The sequence below is a fragment of the Schistocerca americana genome, chromosome 5, assembly GCF_021461395.2.
Source record: "Schistocerca americana isolate TAMUIC-IGC-003095 chromosome 5, iqSchAmer2.1, whole genome shotgun sequence".
NCBI classification, from domain to species: domain Eukaryota; kingdom Metazoa; phylum Arthropoda; class Insecta; order Orthoptera; family Acrididae; genus Schistocerca; species Schistocerca americana.
Window position 1 is genome coordinate 333,432,010 of NC_060123.1, and position 20,125 is coordinate 333,452,134.

At 43.9% G+C, this 20,125-nt stretch overlaps 1 protein-coding gene across 1 annotated transcript in view; it reads right to left on the reverse strand.

The window, feature by feature from the left end:
* The window catches only part of LOC124616351 (probable cytochrome P450 6a14), a 114,862-nt gene that overhangs the window by 38,557 nt on the left and 56,180 nt on the right, over positions 1-20,125 (reverse strand). The window contains exon 2 of the mRNA XM_047144660.1: positions 7,059-7,512. Within this exon, the coding sequence (XP_047000616.1) occupies positions 7,059-7,502 (444 nt within the window). The 5' untranslated portion in view covers positions 7,503-7,512. The remainder of the gene's footprint in view (positions 1-7,058; positions 7,513-20,125) is intronic.

The window sequence follows — 20,125 nt, forward strand, 5'->3', positions numbered from 1 at the left end:
GTGTGTATTTTCATTCATAACCACCTTCAGTTTTTCGTTGATAAAATTTTCAATTTAAAATTTCTCTCAAGTTAAAGTAAAATCCGTTTTTATGCAGAAACATACCAGTGTCTTTAATGTGACAAAATTTACAGTTTTTATAATATTGATGTACCCATTTTTCATATACACTCCTGGAAATGGAAAAAAGAACACATTGACACCGGTGTGTCAGACCCACCATACTTGCTCCGGACACTGCGAGAGGGCTGTACAAGCAATGATCACACGCACGGCACAGCGGACACACCAGGAACCGCGGTGTTGGCCGTCGAATGGCGCTAGCTGCGCAGCATTTGTGCACCGCCGCCGTCAGTGTCAGCCAGTTTGCCGTGGCATACGGAGCTCCATCGCAGTCTTTAACACTGGTAGCATGCCGCGACAGCGTGGACGTGAACCGTATGTGCAGTTGACGGACTTTGAGCAAGGGCGTATAGTGGGCATGCGGGAGGCCGGGTGGACGTACCGCCGAATTGCTCAACACGTGGGGCGTGAGGTCTCCACAGTACATCGATGTTGTCGCCAGTGGTCGGCGGAAGGTGCACGTGCCCGTCGACCTGGGACCGGACCGCAGCGACGCACGGATGCACGCCAAGACCGTAGGATCCTACGCAGTGCCGTAGGGGACCGCACCGCCACTTCCCAGCAAATTAGGGACACTGTTGCTCCTGGGATATCGGCGAGGACCATTCGCAACCGTCTCCATGACGCTGGGCTACGGTCCCGCACACCGTTAGGCCGTCTTCCGCTCACGCCCCAACATCGTGCAGCCCGCCTCCAGTGGTGTCGCGACAGGCGTGAATGGAGGGACGAATGGAGACGTGTCGTCTTCAGTGATGAGAGTCGCTTCTGCCTTGGTGCCAATGATGGTCGTATGCGTGTTTGGCGCCGTGCAGGTGAGCGCCACAATCAGGACTGCATGCGACCGAGGCACACAGGGCCAACACCCGGCATCATGGTGTGGGGAGCGATCTCCTACACTGGCCGTACACCACTGGTGATCGTCGAGGGGACACTGAATAGTGCACGGTACATCCAAACCGTCATCGAACCCATCGTTCTACCATTCCTAGACCGGCAAGGGAACTTGCTGTTCCAACAGGACAATGCACGTCCGCATGTATCCCGTGCCACCCAACGTGCTCTAGAAGGTGTAAGTCAACTACCCTGGCCATCAAGATCTCCGGATCTGTCCCCCATTGAGCATGTTTGGGATTGGATGAAGCGTCGTCTCACGCGGTCTGCACGTCCAGCACGAACGCTGGTCCAACTGAGGCGCCAGGTGGAAATGGCATGGCAAGCCGTTCCACAGGACTACATCCAGCATCTCTACGATCGTCTCCATGGGAGAATAGCAGCCTGCATTGCTGCGAAAGGTGGATATACACTGTACTAGTGCCGACATTGTGCATGCTCTGTTGCCTGTGTCTATGTGCCTGTGGTTCTGTCAGTGTGATCATGTGATGTATCTGACCCCAGGAATGTGTCAATAAAGTTTCCCCTTCCTGGGACAATGAATTCACGGTGTTCTTATTTCAATTTCCAGGAGTGTATTATTGAATGTGTCACTTTTAAAGAGAGCTGCCTTTTCTTTTTTAACAAGTTGACTTTGCTACACCACCACGCAATGTGAAATATACGGGTGTTGGACAAAAATATTGAAACACCACGAGAAATGTATGCTTGAACATAAACGCAGATGTTGGGCATGCCTACAAGCGGTATAGTTGTGGCACCTGTGTAATGTCCTCAACACGTTGCAAGTGTCTGCCGTGGTCAGAACAGTGTTCTGCGTAGTCGTGGGTGCATTGTGTCGGTACTAAGTAAATTTTGACGTGGGTAAATTGTTGGACCTCGTATGGTTGGTGCTTCATAAACAAGGCAGCCGAAGTGTTTCGTGTGTCAAGAGGCACCGTGTCGAAGATTCACACCGCATTCAGGTGAAGCGGTAAAATACCATGCGCCAAGTCACAATGCGGACGAAAGTATGAGTTGAGTGATCGTGACGGACGATCATTGAAGAGGATTCTGACGAAAAGTAACAGGACGGCAGCTGCTAGTCACTGCAGGACTGAATGTCGCACTCGCGAGCCCTGTGAACACCAAAAACAAAATAAAGGGAGCTGCAGACCTAGGGAACTGAAAGGCGAGCTGGAATTCCAAAACCACTCATCAGCGATACAAATGCCCGTACTAGGAAAGTATGGTGTACAAGCCGTCAAACGTGGACTGAGGGTCAATGGAAGAATTACGGTACTGCCTATTAAAATTACTGCACCACGAAAATGACGTGCTACAGACGCGAAATTTAACCGACAGGAAGAAGATGCTGTGATATGCGAATGATTAGCTTTTCAGAGCATTCACACAAGGTTGGCGCCGGTGGCAACACCTACAATGTGCTGACATGAGAAAAGTTTCCAACCGATTTCTCATACACAAACAGCAGTTGACCGGCGTTGCCTAGTGAAACGTTGTTGTGATGCCTCAAGGAGGAGAAATGCGTACCATCACGTTTCCGACTTTGATAAAGGTCTGATTGTAGCCTATCGCGATTGCGGTTTATCGTATCGCGACATTGCTGCTCGAATTGGTCGAGATCCAATGACTGTTAGTAGAACATGGAATCGGTGGGTTCAGGAGGGTAATACGGAACGCCGTGCTGGATCCCAACGGCCTCGTATCACTAGCAGTCGAAATGACAGGCATCTTTCCAGCATGGCTGTAACGGATCGTGCAGCCACGTCTCGATCCCTGAGTCAACTGATGGGGACGTTTGCAAGACAACAACCATCTTTACGAACAGTTCGACGACGTTTGCAGCAGCGTGGACTATCAGCTCGGAGACCATGATTGCGGTTACCTTTGACGCTGCATCACAGACAGAAGCGCCTGCGATGGTGTACTCAACGACGAACCTAGGTGCACGAATGGCAAAACGTCATTTTTTCGGATGAATCCAGGTTCTGTTTACAGCATCATGATGGTCGCATCCGTGTTTTGCGACATCGCGGTGAACGCACATTGGAAGCGTGTATTCGTCATCGCCTTACTAGCGTATCACCCGGCGTGATGGTATGAGGTGTCATTGGTTACACGTCTCGGTCACCTCTTGTTCGCATTGATGGCACTTTGAACAGTGGACGTTACATTTCAGACGTGTTACTACCCGTGGCTCTACCCTTCATTCGATCCCTGCGAAACCCTACATTTCAGCAGGATAATGCACGACTGCATGTTTCAGGCCCTGTACGGGCCTATCTGGATACAGAAAATGTTTGACTGCTGCCCTGGCCAGCACATTCTCCAGATCTCTCACCAATCGAAAACGTCTGGGCAATGGTGACCGAACAACTGTCTCGTCACAATACACCAGTCACTATTCTTGATGAACTGTGGTATCATGTTGAAGCTGCATGGGCAGCTGTACCTGTGCATGTCATCCAAGCTCTGTTTGACTCAATGCCCAGGCGTATCACGGCCGCTATTACGGTCAGAGGTGGTTGTTCTGGGTATTGATTTCTCAGGATCTATTCACCTAAATTGCGTGAAAATGTAATCTCTTGTCAGTTCTAGTATAATATATTTGTTCAGTGAATACCCGTTTATCATCTGCATTTCTTCTTGGTGTAGCGATTTTAATGGCTAGTAGTGTATTTCGTCGGTTGAGTCTTGTTCACTGTTTCCAACTTTTGGCCGAGTTTACGTCCCAGGAGTGATACATGTTGGGGGTTCGCTGATGATTTGGGCAGCTATACCGTGGTATTCCATGGGTCCCACGACTGCCCTGCAGGTTCGCATTAATTTTTGTTGATCAGATGCGTCCCATATTTCAGTGTTTGTTTTTCCAGTGATGGTCCCCTGTTCACACAGCTCGCATAGTCGAGGACTGGTTTTGGAAGCACGAGGATGAGTTGTTACATCTCCCTGGTCGCCACAGTCACCACATGTCAGTACCACTGAGCCTTCGTAGTCTAATTTCGAGAGAAAGGTGCATGATCGCTATCCACGTCCGTCATAGTTGCATCAAACTTGCCACTGTTTTGCAGGACGAAAGGTATAATATTCCCTTGAAAACCATGAAAGACCTGTATTGATCCATTCCGAGACGACTGGAAACTGTTTTGAATGACGACGATTTTCTACACAGTGTTAGGCATGGTAATGTGTTGTGTTTCCATATTTTTGTCCACCTCGGTAAGGATCGTAAGTACAACGTTTGATTCATTTACAGGATGAGTTTCTGATGTCACTAGAAAATGGGTTCAGTATAAAAGCAAAAGCCGATCGTGGAGTAAACCAACTGGAGCGGAATTTCATCAATAAAATACATCTGCCAGTATGTGCTGGCCCAACATCGCGGAAAGAGTTACGTGTTACTGAAACTATATATGTGTAATAGCATCAGGCAGAACGAAAACGTGAACAGATAAAAGAGGGGAGGGAGACGGAGAAAATTATTCAAAATTATTGTTACTATGTATTGCTGCGTCTTGGAACATTTATCGTGATATTGTAGTAATTTTACTGGTGTGAGAATGGGAATTGCAGTAATGGACTCTGAGCAACATTCCGTTTAAACCTCCACCAGCGGTCGGAGACTAGCAGCAGCCAGACGAGGCAATTGTCTTTCCACACATACGTTGCCAACACAAGCGGCTGCATTTGGAGTGGTGCTGTGACCCGAAAGCATCAAATGTTGAAATGTGAGTGAAATCTTATGGGACTTAACTGCTAAGGTCATCAGTCCCTAAGCTGACACACTACTTAACCTAAATTATCCTAAGGACAAACACACGCACCCATGCCCGAGGGAGGACTCGAACCTCCTCCGGGACCAGCCGCACAGTCCGTGACTGCAACGCCCTACAACGCTCGGCTAATCCCGCGTGGCCGGAAAGCATCGACTGCTGTTGAATGGTGTTGCAATCGCGAGTACAGAGGCGAGCTGGCGAGAAGTCTCCATCCCTCCAATGTTTTGGGGAGGCTTAGCAGTGTTCTCTGTGGGAGCCATCAGGCACGGCTGGTAGAGACTGAAGGAACTCTGACGCCACAAAAGTACGTCACGTACATCTTTAGTCCTCAAGTGCAGTCCCTCACGCGAGAATATCGTGGTGACATTTTTCAACAGTACAATGCTCGTACACACATGGCATGTGTCTCTGTGAACTGTATGCGTCATCTTGATGTGCTCATGTGGCCAGCAAGATCCCCAGATCGGCCTCCAGTAGAACAGGTGTGAGACGAGCTAGAATGGCGACGCTATCTCGGAGCCAGTACCCAGGATATAAAGGATCAGATTGTGGGCCGACATTGCCTCAATAGAGGACACAGAAGCTTACGACACACTTACGAACCAAATCAGAGGGGTTCAATGTCATACTGATATGTGGAGTTCTACTGCCAATTGTTAGTAAATTTTACTCCATTTTGCAAACACTGGAACAACACCACGCTTTTTTTAATGACGCTTGCCGCCACTGATGGCAAAAATTGTTATTTTGCTGTTATACGATTCAAATTTCAGTGTTTGGCCATTTCCAAGAACAAAAACTGGAATAAACAATAGAAGTAAAATCACAAAAACAAGAAAGCCGGCAACCACTAAAAATAGTATATAAATACCACGCTTCTTTACGTTATTTATTCATCAAAAGACGTCAGACTTGTACAAAATACAAGTCCTTGTCGAAAACGCATATCTGGTCATACAGCCCAGATTTGTCAATAGTAAACGTGAGAATGTCTCTAAAACGCCTAAATATATTATAGACTAACATTTCTGTACCCTGCAGCACAGTTGTTATATGAAACCGCTCACCAATAAATAGGTATGCGCCACTTGTTCAGGCACAACAACTGACATGGACATACATAAACGATTCTCCAAAGATCGCCTGAGAGACATCACGGTCTGCACAATGCAGTCTGTGGTGTTTTAGGGAACAAGGTAGCTACGGCCGAAATCTGGATAGTACAACAATAAAATAAAAAGTGTTAAGTCAAATGGCGACAGCATCATTCGAAAAATTTACCATGACTGTCTTCAGCCCAAATAAAAACAATCAACATCACATACGCTCTCAACCTATGACGTTTCATTTCGTTTGCTCCAAAGGTCGCCTGAAAGACATCACAGTCTGCACAATGGAATCTGTGGTGTATTAGAGAACAAGGTAGCTACGGACGAAATATGGATCGTACAACAATAAAATAAAACTTGTAAATAATAGATTTCAGCTGTCAGTCGTCCTTTTTAAATTTCATTGGCAGATCTAGATTTCAGCTAGCAACTAGCCATTCTCAATGCACTATCATTTTTGATCAATGCTTGTAATCCCTGTTGGTCGAGTATTCAATGAACTGTGGACGAAGGCCAACCAACAGCCATTACAAGCATTGATCAAAAATGATAGTGCATTGAGAATGGTTAGTTGCTAGCTGAAATCTAGATCTCCCAATAAAATTTAAAAAGGACGACTGATAGCTGAAATCTGTTGTTTACAAGTCAATATAACAGTCGCTGCGTGCAACAGCCTTCTGAGTGGAAGGTAACCTAATAAAAGAAAAATTGTTAAAGTCAAATGGTGACAACATCATTCAAAAAGTCTACCATGACTGCGTCTCCAGCTAAAATGAAAACTATCAACATCACATATGCTCTCAACCTGTGAAGTTTAACTTCGTTTCCTCCTCACCTGTAGGGGGCATCACATTTGTGTTAGATAGCGTATATTTATTCAATTCTGGAACGTTAAGTCGTAGACAAAAAATGGACTAGTTCATGTATAAGTGTGTTTGGTCTGTCTATGCAGAGTAAGGTCTGTGACTTGTTCGACATATTCAGTGTATTATTGCCGTTAAAAAATGCGGAGCTGTTACATATAAAGTGAATCAGTGACAGTAATGGTTTCCAAAATTGTACTTACACAACAAATTTTCCCATCCGTCAGTAGTTTCCGAATATTTCTAAGATAGTATTACGCAGCAAGCTGTGAGCAAGATGTGAACAGACTTACCGGAAACATCATCTTCATCTTCCCTGATGTGAACGTAGGTGTCAGCCTGTTTCTTAGCAAACGCCACCTTTCACCAGCCATAAAGACCAAGTGTCCAGTGAGTGGGTCGACGTCTTCGTTGACGTAAAGGCCGCGATCGTGGAAGTGCTGGAAGTCCTTGACGAGCATGCTCTTGATAAGCTCTGGGTCCTTGACGACGATTCCAGGCTGGGTGAACATGTAGATTCCAACCATCGGTTCGGAGGGCGGCACCGCACTGTAGAGGTCGCAGCAGATGTCGCCGAAGTAGCGCTGGAACAGCATGGCGCGCCACGCGTGTCCAAATGGGAAGGGCGCCCCCGGGATGTACGGGATTCCCCGTCGCGGCCAGTAGCTCCAGCAGTAGTAGGCGTACAGCGCCACCGCAGCGCAAGCGGCCACCAGGGCTGCCAACAGCTGCAGCATCTCGACGAGTCTGCAACAGCACATTGCACATTGCGCATCACTATCTTGCTTTGGGGAACGTGTTGTCACGGAGCTAAAAGTCGACGGAAACCAAGTACAAGCCCACCGCCTCTCTACAAACAGTTTTCGAAATGAATACTCACTTGTCACTGTAGTAGCCCAGTGCTGATCAGCCATAATATTATGACTACCGACCTACTATAGATACAAACCCATCCAGGCGATAGCAGCGTCACCTGCCAACCCTGCTAGTCAGACATACACACGGTGCACGTAGTATCAGTGAGCCCGCTGGCCGTGTGTAGAAATGGAAAGGGGGGCGATCTGCCTGAGTTTGACCGAGGGCAGATTGTAATGGCCTGCAGGCTTGGCACGAACATTTCGGAAACTGCACGACTTGTTGAGTGTTCGAGGAGAGCTTTGAAATGTTTCTTCAGCACGTAGCGAAACCAAGTTGAAACCTGGTCCAGACGTCAAGGGATTGGACGACCACACCTCATTACAGATGTCGGACGTTGTAGGCTGAGCATACTGGTAAAACAGGACAGGCGGCGACCTGTGCCGGAGCTAACATCAGACTTTAATGTTGTGTAGAGTACAAGTGTGTCTGAACACACAGTGCACCGAACATCCCTACGATGAGCCTCTGCAGCCGACGACCTTTGCATGTGCCAATGTCAACACCATAACGTCAACAGCTGGACGTTGGGGCAGTGGCAGAGCCTTGACATTGTCTGATGAATCCCGACAGCTTCGTCATGCCGATGAGAGAGCACAAATCCTCCGTCTTCCAGGGGAACAGCTCCATGACGTCTGTACTGTGGGGTAGATACAAGCTGGTGGCGGCTTCTCTATGCTCGGGGAAACACTCACGTGGGCATCCATGGGCGCAGTGAATCTTGTGCAAGACACCATGGATGGCAAGTAATATCATACACTGGTTTCAGGCTACGTAACCCCCTTCACAGCGAGTATGTTTCACTATGGTAGTAGCATCTTTCAGAATGACAGCACGCCTTCTCACAAGGCCAGGTGTGCGGTGGAGTGGTTCGAGGAACACAGTGGCGAGTTCCAATAGACGTGCTGGCCCCCAACCCGCCAGATTTGAGCCCCATCGAAGAAATCTGGAACATGATTGAACGTGGTGTCAGAGCTCATGGCCCCCTCCCCGCAATTGACGAGAATTAGGTGACGTGTGTGTAGATGTGGTGCCAACTCCCTTTAGTGACCTGCCAAATTATCATTGCTTCCATGCCACGATGCGTCGCCATTGTTATCTGTGCCAAATGTGGACATATTACCTATTATACAGGTGGTCATAATGTGCTGGCTGATCAGTGTAAATGTGTGCTACTGATTAATTGTGACTATGGGAATGTATCTAGTAACGAGGTTATATGCAGTAACGGAAGGAAGGCTTCCACCAACAGCTGAGAATTCTGTGGTCGATGGATGAAATTATACTCCTACCCTTCGTCCCCATCTGCATGGCAACTATCAAACGCTTGTAAATATCAAGTGCCCTTAGAACTGGAGGGGCTTTGTGGATTGTATGGAGGGTGCCACAGTTAGCTCCATAATCCCAAATACTTATAGTTGTCCCCGACATTCCGACAGGTAACATCGTCCTTGATTTCAAGTAATCTTTCGTAATAATCCTCGATTTCAAGTAATCTATCGTTATAGTTAGACTCTGCAAAAAGTCAGCACCCGTATTTCATTTTATTTAACTATCTCTTCCCTTCCGTTTCAACAGCTAGAATGCCTGTATTTTTCTACAATACTGGTCTTCATCCTATGACCTTATTATGAAACCATCAAACCCATAATGATACGACTTACAAAGGACATCTTTCAATGGGTGCAGAAGAGCTCATTGTTCAACAATCTCCATATAATAATTGGAAATAGGTGGACTAAGAGGAATCCCAATGACAACCACATCAGTTCGCTTGTGGAATTCATTTTGTGTACTTAAAAATAGAGATTCCCCTTAGGGGGCTCCCATTTTGGGAGTATGTGGGTTAGCAAGTGTGGAGCCCCGAGCTGAGTTTTGACATTACTTACTCATACTGGTGGCAAACTCCTATTTCGTTTCTATCGGCCTCTCTCGGCCAACTCTTATTTTTCCGACGCCAGTGGCGTTAGGTTTTGAGGTCCAAAGGAGTCTTTTTCTTGTCCTCAATTCAGACCTTCGAAGATGTTGCCTTGGTTGTTGGATCACAAAAGGCTAACGGTAGAAAATCCTGAATTAAAAATAAGCGCAACCTGCTGTCTTGCAGGATGAAAGATGTGGAAGCACCAATGGCTAGTATATGCCAGAACTAAGAAATAACGGCTGGTGGGGAAAGTTATGCTCCTTAGCTGTGGTAAAAACAGCCAGCCGAGGGAAAGGAAAATCTTGAAAACAGAACCACCGACAGCCAGGCCAGTGATCTACCGGTGTTGTAATTTCACTGCTCAGAGTACCGGCACTGGACCTCAGAAAGGACCGTAAATATGACGATCAAGGTTAGGAACAGGTCTAAGACATGGAAAAATAAAAATGGTCTGAGAATTGAAATATGGAACATAAAACCCTTAGTGTGAAAGACCAAGAGCTTATACAACAATTGAAACGTCGTGAAATCTCAGTATGTAGTACCCAAGAGACAAAAAAAGAAAGGCAAAGGCTGGAAGCAATATGACCAGTACTTACACATTTATAGTGGAGAACAGAAGCAGATAAGAGCTTTAGCAGCAGTAGGGATACTTATTCACAAGAAATACAACGATCTTATTGAGGAGTTCCAATGCAAACAGAACAGTTTTACGAAAACAAACTGGCTCATCACAAATTGAACATTATCTTCCTGTACATTTATTCCAACGACTACATTCACTCGATAATTGGTTCCAAATTGAGTGGCTGCGTTGCAGTTAATAGTGGTATTAGACAGTGTGACTCTTCAAGTTCGCTTGAAGACATTATAACGTTGTTGCTTTAATTTGTTTTGAAAGCGGTGCTGCTAACCAATAAAAGCGGGTTAAAAGCTGTGAGCTGTCTGGGGAAGTTAACCTTGCATTATTGAGCAACTGTTTCACCAGGTATCCAATCTAGCTTACCAAATTCCCAACCAAACTATCATTAATTATAATCTTTTAATAGTCATACGACAATTTATGCCGTAAATGACAACAGATTTAAGAAATTAACATGAAAGGAATCCCACAGAGACCTTTCAACATTTATTGTAACAACTATATCCAGGCAAAAACTGTTTCCAGATTAACTAGCTGCATAGCAGTTATTAGTGGTACTAGACAATGTGACTCAAAATGACTCTTTGAGCCAGTGATAAAGAAGATATTGGTAGGTAGTGGCTATAGAATGGGGGACGAATAAATTAAAATAATTTGTTATACTGACGATTCAGTTTTACTGCAAACAGTGAAAATAACCTGCAGAAAATTTTACGTATATGCAGTGTGGTAGCCAAATCCTAAATATGTGCGTATACACTCAACCCCCCCCCCCCCCTACCCCATGAACCATGTACCTTGCCGTTGGTGGGGAGGCTTGCATGCCTCAATGATACAGATAGCCGTACCGTAGGTGCAGCCAAAATGGAGGGGTATCTGTTGAGAGGCCAGACAAACGTGTGGTTCCTGAAGAGGGGCAGCAGCCTTTTCAGTAGTTGCAGGGGCAACAGTCTGGATGATTGACTGATCTGGCCTTGTAACACTAACGAAAATGGCCTTGCTGTTCTGGTACTGCGAACGGCTGAAAGCAAGGCGAAACTACAGCCGTAATTTTTGCCGAGGGCATGCAGCTTTACTGTATGATTAAATGATGATGGTGTCCTCTTGGGTAAAATATTCCGGAGGTAAAAGAGTCCCCCATTCGGATCTCCGGGCGGGGACTAATAAAGAGGACGTTGTTATCAGGAGAAAGAAAACTGGCGTTCTACGGATCGGAGCGTGGAATGTCAAATCCCTTAATCGGGCAGGTAGGTTAGAAAATTTAAAAAGAGAAATGGATAGGTTACAGTTAGATATAGTGGGAATTAGTGAAGTTCGGTGGCAGGAGGAACAAGACTTTTGGTCAGATGAATACAGGGTTATAAATACAAAATCAAATAGGGGTAATGAAGGAGTAGGTTTAATAATGAATTAAAAAATAGGAGTGCGGGTAAGCTACTAAAAACAGCATAGAGAATGCTATATTGTGACCAAGATAGACACGAAGCCCATGCCTACCACAGTAGTACAAGTTTATATGCCAACTAGCTCTGCAGATGACGAAGAAATTGATGAAATGTATGATGAGATAAAAGAAATTATTCAGGTAGTGAAGGGAGACGAAAATTTAATAGTCATGGGTGACTGGAATTCAAAAGTAGGAAAAGGGAGAGAAGGAAACATAGTAGGTGAATATGGCTTGGGGCTAAGAAATGAAAGAGGAAGCCGCCTGGTAGAATTTTGCGCAGAGCATAACTTAATCATAACACTTGGTTCAAGAATCATGAAAGAAGGTTGTATACATGGAAGAACCCTGGAGATACTAGTAGGTATCAGACAGATTATATAATGGTAAGACAGAGATTTAGGAAGCAGGTGTTAAATTGTAAGATACTTCCAGAGGCAGATGTTGACTCTGACCACAATCTATTGGTTATGACCTGTAAATTAAAACTGAAGAAACTGCAAAAAGGTGGGAATTTAAGGAGATGGGACCTGGATAAACTGAAAGAAACAGAAGTTGTACAGAGTTTCAGGGAGAGCATATGGGAACAACTGACAGGAATGGGGGAAAGAAATATAGTAGAAGAAGAATGGGTAGGTTTGAGGGATGAGATAGTGAAGGCATCAGAGGATCAAATAGGTAAAAAGACGAGGGCTACTAGAAATCCTTGGATAACAGAAGAGGTACTGAATTGAATTGATAAAAGGAGAAAATATAAAAATGCAGTAAATGAAGCAGGCAAAAAGGAATGCAAACGTCTCAAAAATGAGATCGACAGGAAGTGCAAAATGGCTAAGCAGGGATGGCTAGATGGCAAATGTAAGGATGTAGAGGCTTATCTCATAGATACTTCCTACAGGAAAATTAAAGAGACCTTTGGAGAAAGGAGAACCACTTGCATGAATATCAAGAGCTTTGATGGAAACCCATTTCTAAGCAAAGAAGGGAAAGCAGAAAGGTGGACGGAGTATATAGAGGGTCTATACAAGGGTGATGTACTTGAGGACAATATTATGGAAACAGAAGAGGATGTAGGTGAAGTTGAAATGGGAGATATGATATTGCGTGAAGAGTTTGACAGAGCACTGAAAGACCTGAGTCGAAACAAGGCCCCCGGAGTAGACAACATTCCATTAGAACTACTGACGGCCTTGGGAGAGGCAGTCCTGACAAAACTCTACCATCTGGTGAGCAAGATGTATGAGACAGGCGAAATACCCTCAGACTTCAAGAAGAATGTAATAATCCCAATCCCAAAGAAAGGAGGTGTTGACAGATGTGAAAATTACCGAACTATCAGTTTAATAAGTCACAGCTGCAAAATACTAACGCGACTTCTTTACAGGCGAATGGAAAAACTGATAGAAGCTGACCTCGGGGAAGATCAGTTTGGATTCCGTAGAAATGTTGGAACACGTGAGGCAATACTGAACTTACGACTTATCTTAGAAGAAAGATTAAGGAAAGGCAAACCTACATTTCTAGCATTTGTAGACTTAGAGAAAGCTTTTGACAATGTTGATTGGAATACTCTTTTTCAAATTCTGAAGGTGGCAGGGGTAAAATACAGGGAGCGAAAGGCTATTTACAATTTGCACAGAAACCAGATGGCAGTTATAAGAGTCGAGGGACACGAAAGGGAAGCAGTGGTTGGGAAGGGAGTGAGACAGGGTTGTAGCCTATCCCCGATATTATTCAATCTGTATATTGAGCAAGCAGTAAAGGAAACAAAAGAAAAGTTCGGAGTAGGTATTAAAATCCATGGAGAAGAAATAGAAACTTTGATATTCGCCGATGACATTGTAATTCTGTCAGAGACAGCAAAGGACTTGGAAGAGCAGTTGAACGGATGGACAGTGTCTTGAAAGGAGGATATAAGATGAACATCAACAAAAGCAAAACGAGGATAATGGAATGCAGTCGAATTAAGTCGGGTGACGCTGAGGGAATTAGATTAGGAAATGAGACACTTAAAGTAGTAAGGGAGTTTTTCTATTTGGGGAGCAAAATAACTGATGATGGTCGAAGTAGAGAGGATATAAAATGTAGACTGGCAATGGCAAGGAAAGCGTTTCTGAAAAAGACAAATTTGTTAACATCGAGTATAGATTTAAATGTCAGGAAGTCGTTTCTGAAAGTATTTGTATGGAGTGTAGCCATGTATGGAAGTGAAACGTGGACGATAAATAGTTTGGACAAGAAGAGAATAGAAGCTTTCGAAATGTGGTGCTACGAAAAATGCTGAAGAGTAGATGGGTAGATCACATAACTAATGAGGAGGTATTGAATAGAATTGGGAGAAGAGGAGCTTGTGGCACCACTTGACTAGAAGAAGGGTTCGGTTAGTAGAACATGTTCTGAGACATCGAGGGATCACCAATTTAGTATTGGAGGGCAGCGTTGAGGGTAAAAATCGTAGAGGGGGACCAAGAGATGAATACACTAAGCAGATTCAGAAGGATGTAGGCTGCAGTAGGTACTGGGAGATGAAGCTTGCACAGGATAGAGTAGCATGGAGAGCTGCATCAAACCAGTCTCAGGACTGAAGACCACAACAACAATAACACTCAAAAAACGAAATGTATGGCGACGTCTGTGGAACCATTTAGACGTAAAGTGGAAGTGGATGGAAAAATGGAAATGACATCTAAATGCGTTGTATTTAACCGTTCAGCAGTGGAAATGGTGAAAACGAAGTTAGAGAGCAAGTAACAGAAGTAAACAAAGTAACGTGGTGTTTAAGTGATACTATTTGGAAAAAACGAGAATTGAGGAAGATATGCAAAAGTAAGAATATACAAAACAACCAGTTATGACATGCACAGCTGAGACAAGCCCGGAAACATCTAAAGTGAAGAGACTTTTGGAACCCACGGAAATGAAAATTCTACGAAAGATTACAGGGGTGACACTGAAAGACAGAGAGAAGTGAAAGCACTAGAAAAGGTTGTAAATTGGACTCCATTAATGAATGGATAGATACGAGAAAGCATGAGTGGAAGGAACGCTTGTACAGGGTGAATGAAAGGAAGATTGTGAAAATCTTAAGAAATATGTCAACAGCTGGTAAAAGAAATATTGGCCGTCCAAGGAAACGATGAAACGTTAACTTCTGGGTAGACAGGTATACTGAAGGAAACAGACTTCAGCCTAGGAAGAAAGAAAGAACAGGAAGAAGAAAAAGAAAAAAATAGAGATTCACGATTTAGTATGACCAAGCTCCTACCTGCACCAGAAAAACATCTTGTGAAACAGTCTCGTTCGTAGAAATCAACATTAATTAGGAAACTATATCAATACTAATATCACTTGGGCTCCTGTCTTGAAGTCTGTCAAAACAGCGTAGTGTGTCAGTAAGGACTCTAGATATCTGAAGATCTCCAACGTAAATAGAAACAAATCGTCTGTGAATTATTTTTGTATCAACCATGACCTCAAAGTCCTGTTGTTTTAACGGAACATTTCATGAAAATGAACTAAAAAATCTATAAACTCTCTGAGACTAAACTTTTTTTTGTTACTTTGGTTTATTACCCACTGTTGACTGAGTACCTGCAAATTATATGTTTCGATGGGAGGGAGAAAGCTCCGCTCCGTACATAGACTGTCGCAAGATGCGCTGATGTGAAAGTCACCCCTCAGAACTCTGAAGATAAACACTTTATACATTCTAATTCTCATTTACAATATTAAACGCCACACACGGAGGTGTCAAACAATAAAATGTCTAATGTAATCAAATTGTATGTTTATATATTCAGTCATGGTATACAGGGTAGGTCATAGATCATGACCGCGCCAAATATCTCACGAAATAAGCGTCAAACGAGAAAACTACAAAGAACGAAACTTGTCTAGCTTGAAGGGGGAAACCAGATGGCGCTTAGGTTGGCCCGCTAGATGGCGTGCCATAGGTCAAACGGATATCAACTGCGTTATTTTTAATAGGGACCCCCATTTTTATTACATATTCGTGTAGTACGTAAAGAAATACGAATGTTTTAGTTCGGCCACTTTTTTCGGTTTGTGATAGATGGCGCTGTAATAGTCACAAAAATATGGCTCACAATTTTAGACGAGCAGTTGGTAACAGGTAGGTTTTTTAAATTAAAACACAGAACGTAGGTACTTTTGAACATTTTATTTCGGTTGTTCCAATGTGATACATGTACCTTCGTGAAATTATCATTTCTGAGAAAGCATGCTGTTACAGCGTGATTACCTGTAAATACCACATTAATGCAATAAATGCTCAAAATGATGTCCGTCAACCTCAGTGCATTTAGTAATACGTGTAACGACATTTCTCTCAACACCGACGTTTTTGAGATTCCCGATTCTCGCGCAGTTTGTCTGCTACTGATGTGTGGATTAGCCTCGACAGCAGCCAAAACACGTACTTGGGCATCATCATTTGTTGCAGGTCGCGGTTGACGTTTCACATGCGGCTGAACACTTCCTGTTTTCTTAAATAACGTAACTATCCGGCGAACGGTCCCGAACACTTGGATGATGCCGTCCACGATACCGAGCAGCATACATAGCATTTTGATCACAATAGCCATGCATCAACACGATATAGACCTTTTCCGCAATTGGTAAACGGTCATTTTTACACGGGTAATGTATCACGAAGCAAATACCGTCTGCACAGGCGGAATGTTACGTGATGCCACGTACTTATACGTTTGTGGCTATTACAGCGCCATCTATCACAAAGCGAAAAAAGTGGCCGAACTAAAACATTCATATTTCTTTACGTACTACACGAATATGTAATAAAAAAATGGGGGTTCCTATTTAAAAAAGCGCAGTTGATATCCGTTTGACCTGTGACAGCGCCATGTAGCGGGCCATTCATGGCGCCATCTGGTTTCCCCTTTCAAGCTATACGAGTTTCGTTTTTTTGTAGTTTTTTTCGTTTGATGCTTATTTTGTGAGATATTTGACCCGGTCACTATCAATGGACCACCCTTTATACTGCAACGATATACGTGTATGCGGAGCAGTCGTAAAACCTTAATTATCACCTTGGAATAAATGAAAGTTGGTGACGGTGTTAGACACCCTTCAGTACGACACGCTGAATGATTTGGCAGAGATCTTTACTGTGAAGGACCGCAGTTTAACTTTTTAGGAAATGTGTTCTACCTCAGTAATCACCTCGCTGTCGTTCTGGAAACCGATCACGCTATGGTTTCTTCCTCCGAGTCACTGAACTGATTGCCATGTCAGAATGGAGGGGGGGGGGGGGGGAAGGAGGTGAGGAAACGTTTTACCCAAAGAAGCAGCTGGTGTGAATGTGTTACATGTAGAATCAGCAAGGTGTCTCGACAGGGTAACGTAATGTTTTCAGGGGATTTCGGTTGTATGCTTCTGTGACAGTTTGCCCCCTTACAAGCATAACCTGTTAGGTACACACGACGGTAGTCCCAAATAACTCACAGTATGACCTTGACCGATGATGCCTGCGTCTTCGCCTTTCACAGCGGTAGTGAACCCGTATGTTTCCACCACTTGCTTCGCTGGACCGTCTCTTGGTGATGGAACAACAGAATGAACACAATCGATTCATTCGGTTGCTAAAAAACAAATGACGCATTCGAATGCAGTTTTAGGTATTGTTAAAATCGTTCATTCATTCTGTTGAGAGCAACCAATCTTTGGGAGCGACCGAATGAAAACAGTTGCCCAGCTGGTCGGAGTTCCCATTCATTCTTTCGACTGAAGCCGATCTGTAGGAGCAACCGGATGAAAACAATCGAGTAAGTCGATAGCATTATTATTCCTTTATTTTTTCGAATGGAAGCAGTTTGTGAGAGCAACTGAATGAGAACATTCGACACTGTTGCAGTTTTGCATATAACTGAATTACTCTTTCTTTTTTTTTTTTCAAGTGAGAAACATGTTATACCAAAAAAATTCATTTAAGTAATTATTTTCTGCTTTTTAACCTTGTGTGAGTGAGATTTTTCAATTGATTTCAAACATTTTGATAAGATTACATAGCAGGCATGTGGTAAATTTCACGGTTATTTCAGTTTCTTTTCAGCTGAGTCAACCAACATACTGCTTCCTTCTACGTACATCCCGCTAAAAGACAGCGAATATAAAAATTAGAGAGAATTCAGCTCACGCAGAAGCTTAGCGGCAATCGCTTTTAACTGCAAAACATTCGCGACTGGAACAGAAAAACTGGCAAATAGCAGTGCTACACCAAATATTCTCCATCACACACTAGAAAAGAAAGCGAGTTCATATTGCATTGTCATTTAGTTCAGAGCTAAATTGAAAGTTTCAGGCTTTTAGTCTGCCGGGAAGTTAGCTTAAAATTAGTTGCAAAATTTGTACCGCACAGACAGACAGGTAGACAGGCCGTAAAACAAAGTAACCTCCGCCACACAACAGACTATAACGAGAGTTAATATTGCACTGTCATCTATTTGGAGCTATGTTGAAACTTGAAAGCTTATCTGGAAATTAGCTTAAAATTAACTGCAAAATTTTTGGGGAAACAGAGAGATAACAAATCGACCTAATAAAGACGTGTTACAAAGTGATTATTCATTTATTTAAATACTTTTACAGTGCAGCACCAGGCGCTAAACTTTTGATATCGACCAAAACTTGATTTTTAATGCCACAAGAACGAAAATTCGTTTTTGAGTAAATAAATATATACATTTTGAAAATACTTTACTCTTAGAAATATATTTTTTATTCACATGTCCTTGAAATAAAATACTTTATTTGTCCCAAAAAAGTGTCAGTCCTATTCATGACTCATGTATAACCGAAGAGGCTGAACCAGTATTTAAATAAAATCACTCAAACCCGGTGAGTGAGTGAAAACATTCATGTAACGGCCGCAACCGATAAAGACATTTTTCGGTCAGTTGTGTCGCATTGAGTGAAACCACTTAAACCCGCTGAGTGAGTGAAGTCATTCATGCAGATGATATGACCGCAGAGACTAGTTTCATTCGGTTCTTTCATTCGACTTAAAAAAACGTCTGAACGCAGAAACAATCGACGGACCAATCGTTTGTTAAAAACAGTTGTCCCATTGGTAATGTCTCGAGGTCATAATGCTACGTCCACCACATGATGCTTAGATGGCTAAAGAAATTATATGCATTGGTGTGAGACGGTTGCAACATTTCCGCTACTGCCTCGGTGCTACCGGTTTCTTGCAAATGGGTGTGAGTAGTCGCGGAACCCAGTGGGCGGAGAACTGCGTAGCGTTCAAAATGTCGTGCAAGTCGTTGTAAAACCTGTGACTGATTTTCACTTTTCCACTGTTGTCTCGGTATTCGAACACAAGAACTTCAACTCGACTTGAGATTCCCGTTCATTACAGAGGGAAGGTCTGCCACTTCGTTTGACCACATTGGAAGTATATTGGCCACCTAACAACTGCGTCATAAGATGGTGTGTTGTTGTCGCACATTTTCACCAACCCATCACGGATTCTTGCTGCATTATTCCCCCTCAAAAGCTCAAAACGAATTGTCGCGCGATACTCCGCTATGTCAGTAGGCTGAACCAGTGTATTTTGTATCGTCTAGGGGTTTCCTATGGTAGTGAAGTGATATGTTTTCAATAAGTGCAGACATGTGCCTATATACAAACACAAAATTAATTACGTTACTTTACTGTTTCAAGGTGATAAATAACTCGCAGCCACTATCTGTAAGTCCTTTGTGTCTTCATAAGTAAGAATTTCTGCCACCCCTTGTACATTCACACGCAGCAGTGCATAATTTCGAATATAGGAAGCCTACCTTATTTTATTTTATTTGGCAAGTCCCGTTTTGTAGGACTAAATTGAGGAGCATGTTTTGGTTGGCAGGAGAGCCAACACCGTGTTACTAGAAGGAGGCCGAAAGGCAGGCGTTTTAGCTCACCCAGGCTGGCGTGAGGTCTAGAACAGGACAAGGAAATTAGAATTTAGAAAAAAGGACGTAGCTGGTGGAATACTTAACTTTAATCCATTAATGGTGAACGTCGGACTGGAAGGTACATGATTCACAATATCAATAGTAACTGATAACGGCGCCTTGCTAGGTCGTAGCAAACGACGTCTCGGCAAACGAGAACGTATTTTGTCAGTGAACCATCGCTAGCAAAGTCGGTTGTACAACTGGGGCGAGTGCTAGGAAGTCTCTCTAGACCTGCCGTGTGGCGGCGTTCGGTCTGCAATCACTGATAGTGGCGACACGCGGGTCCGACGTACTCTAACGCACCGCGGCCGATTTAAAGGCTACCACCTAGCAAGTGTGGTGTCTGACGGTGACACAACATTCCTCCCCCGCAAATCGGCGTACGGTTGTGGCATAAGGCTTCCGCCCGCCGTGGGGAGGACCCCATGTTGACGTATGCGACGAGGTGGGCAGCC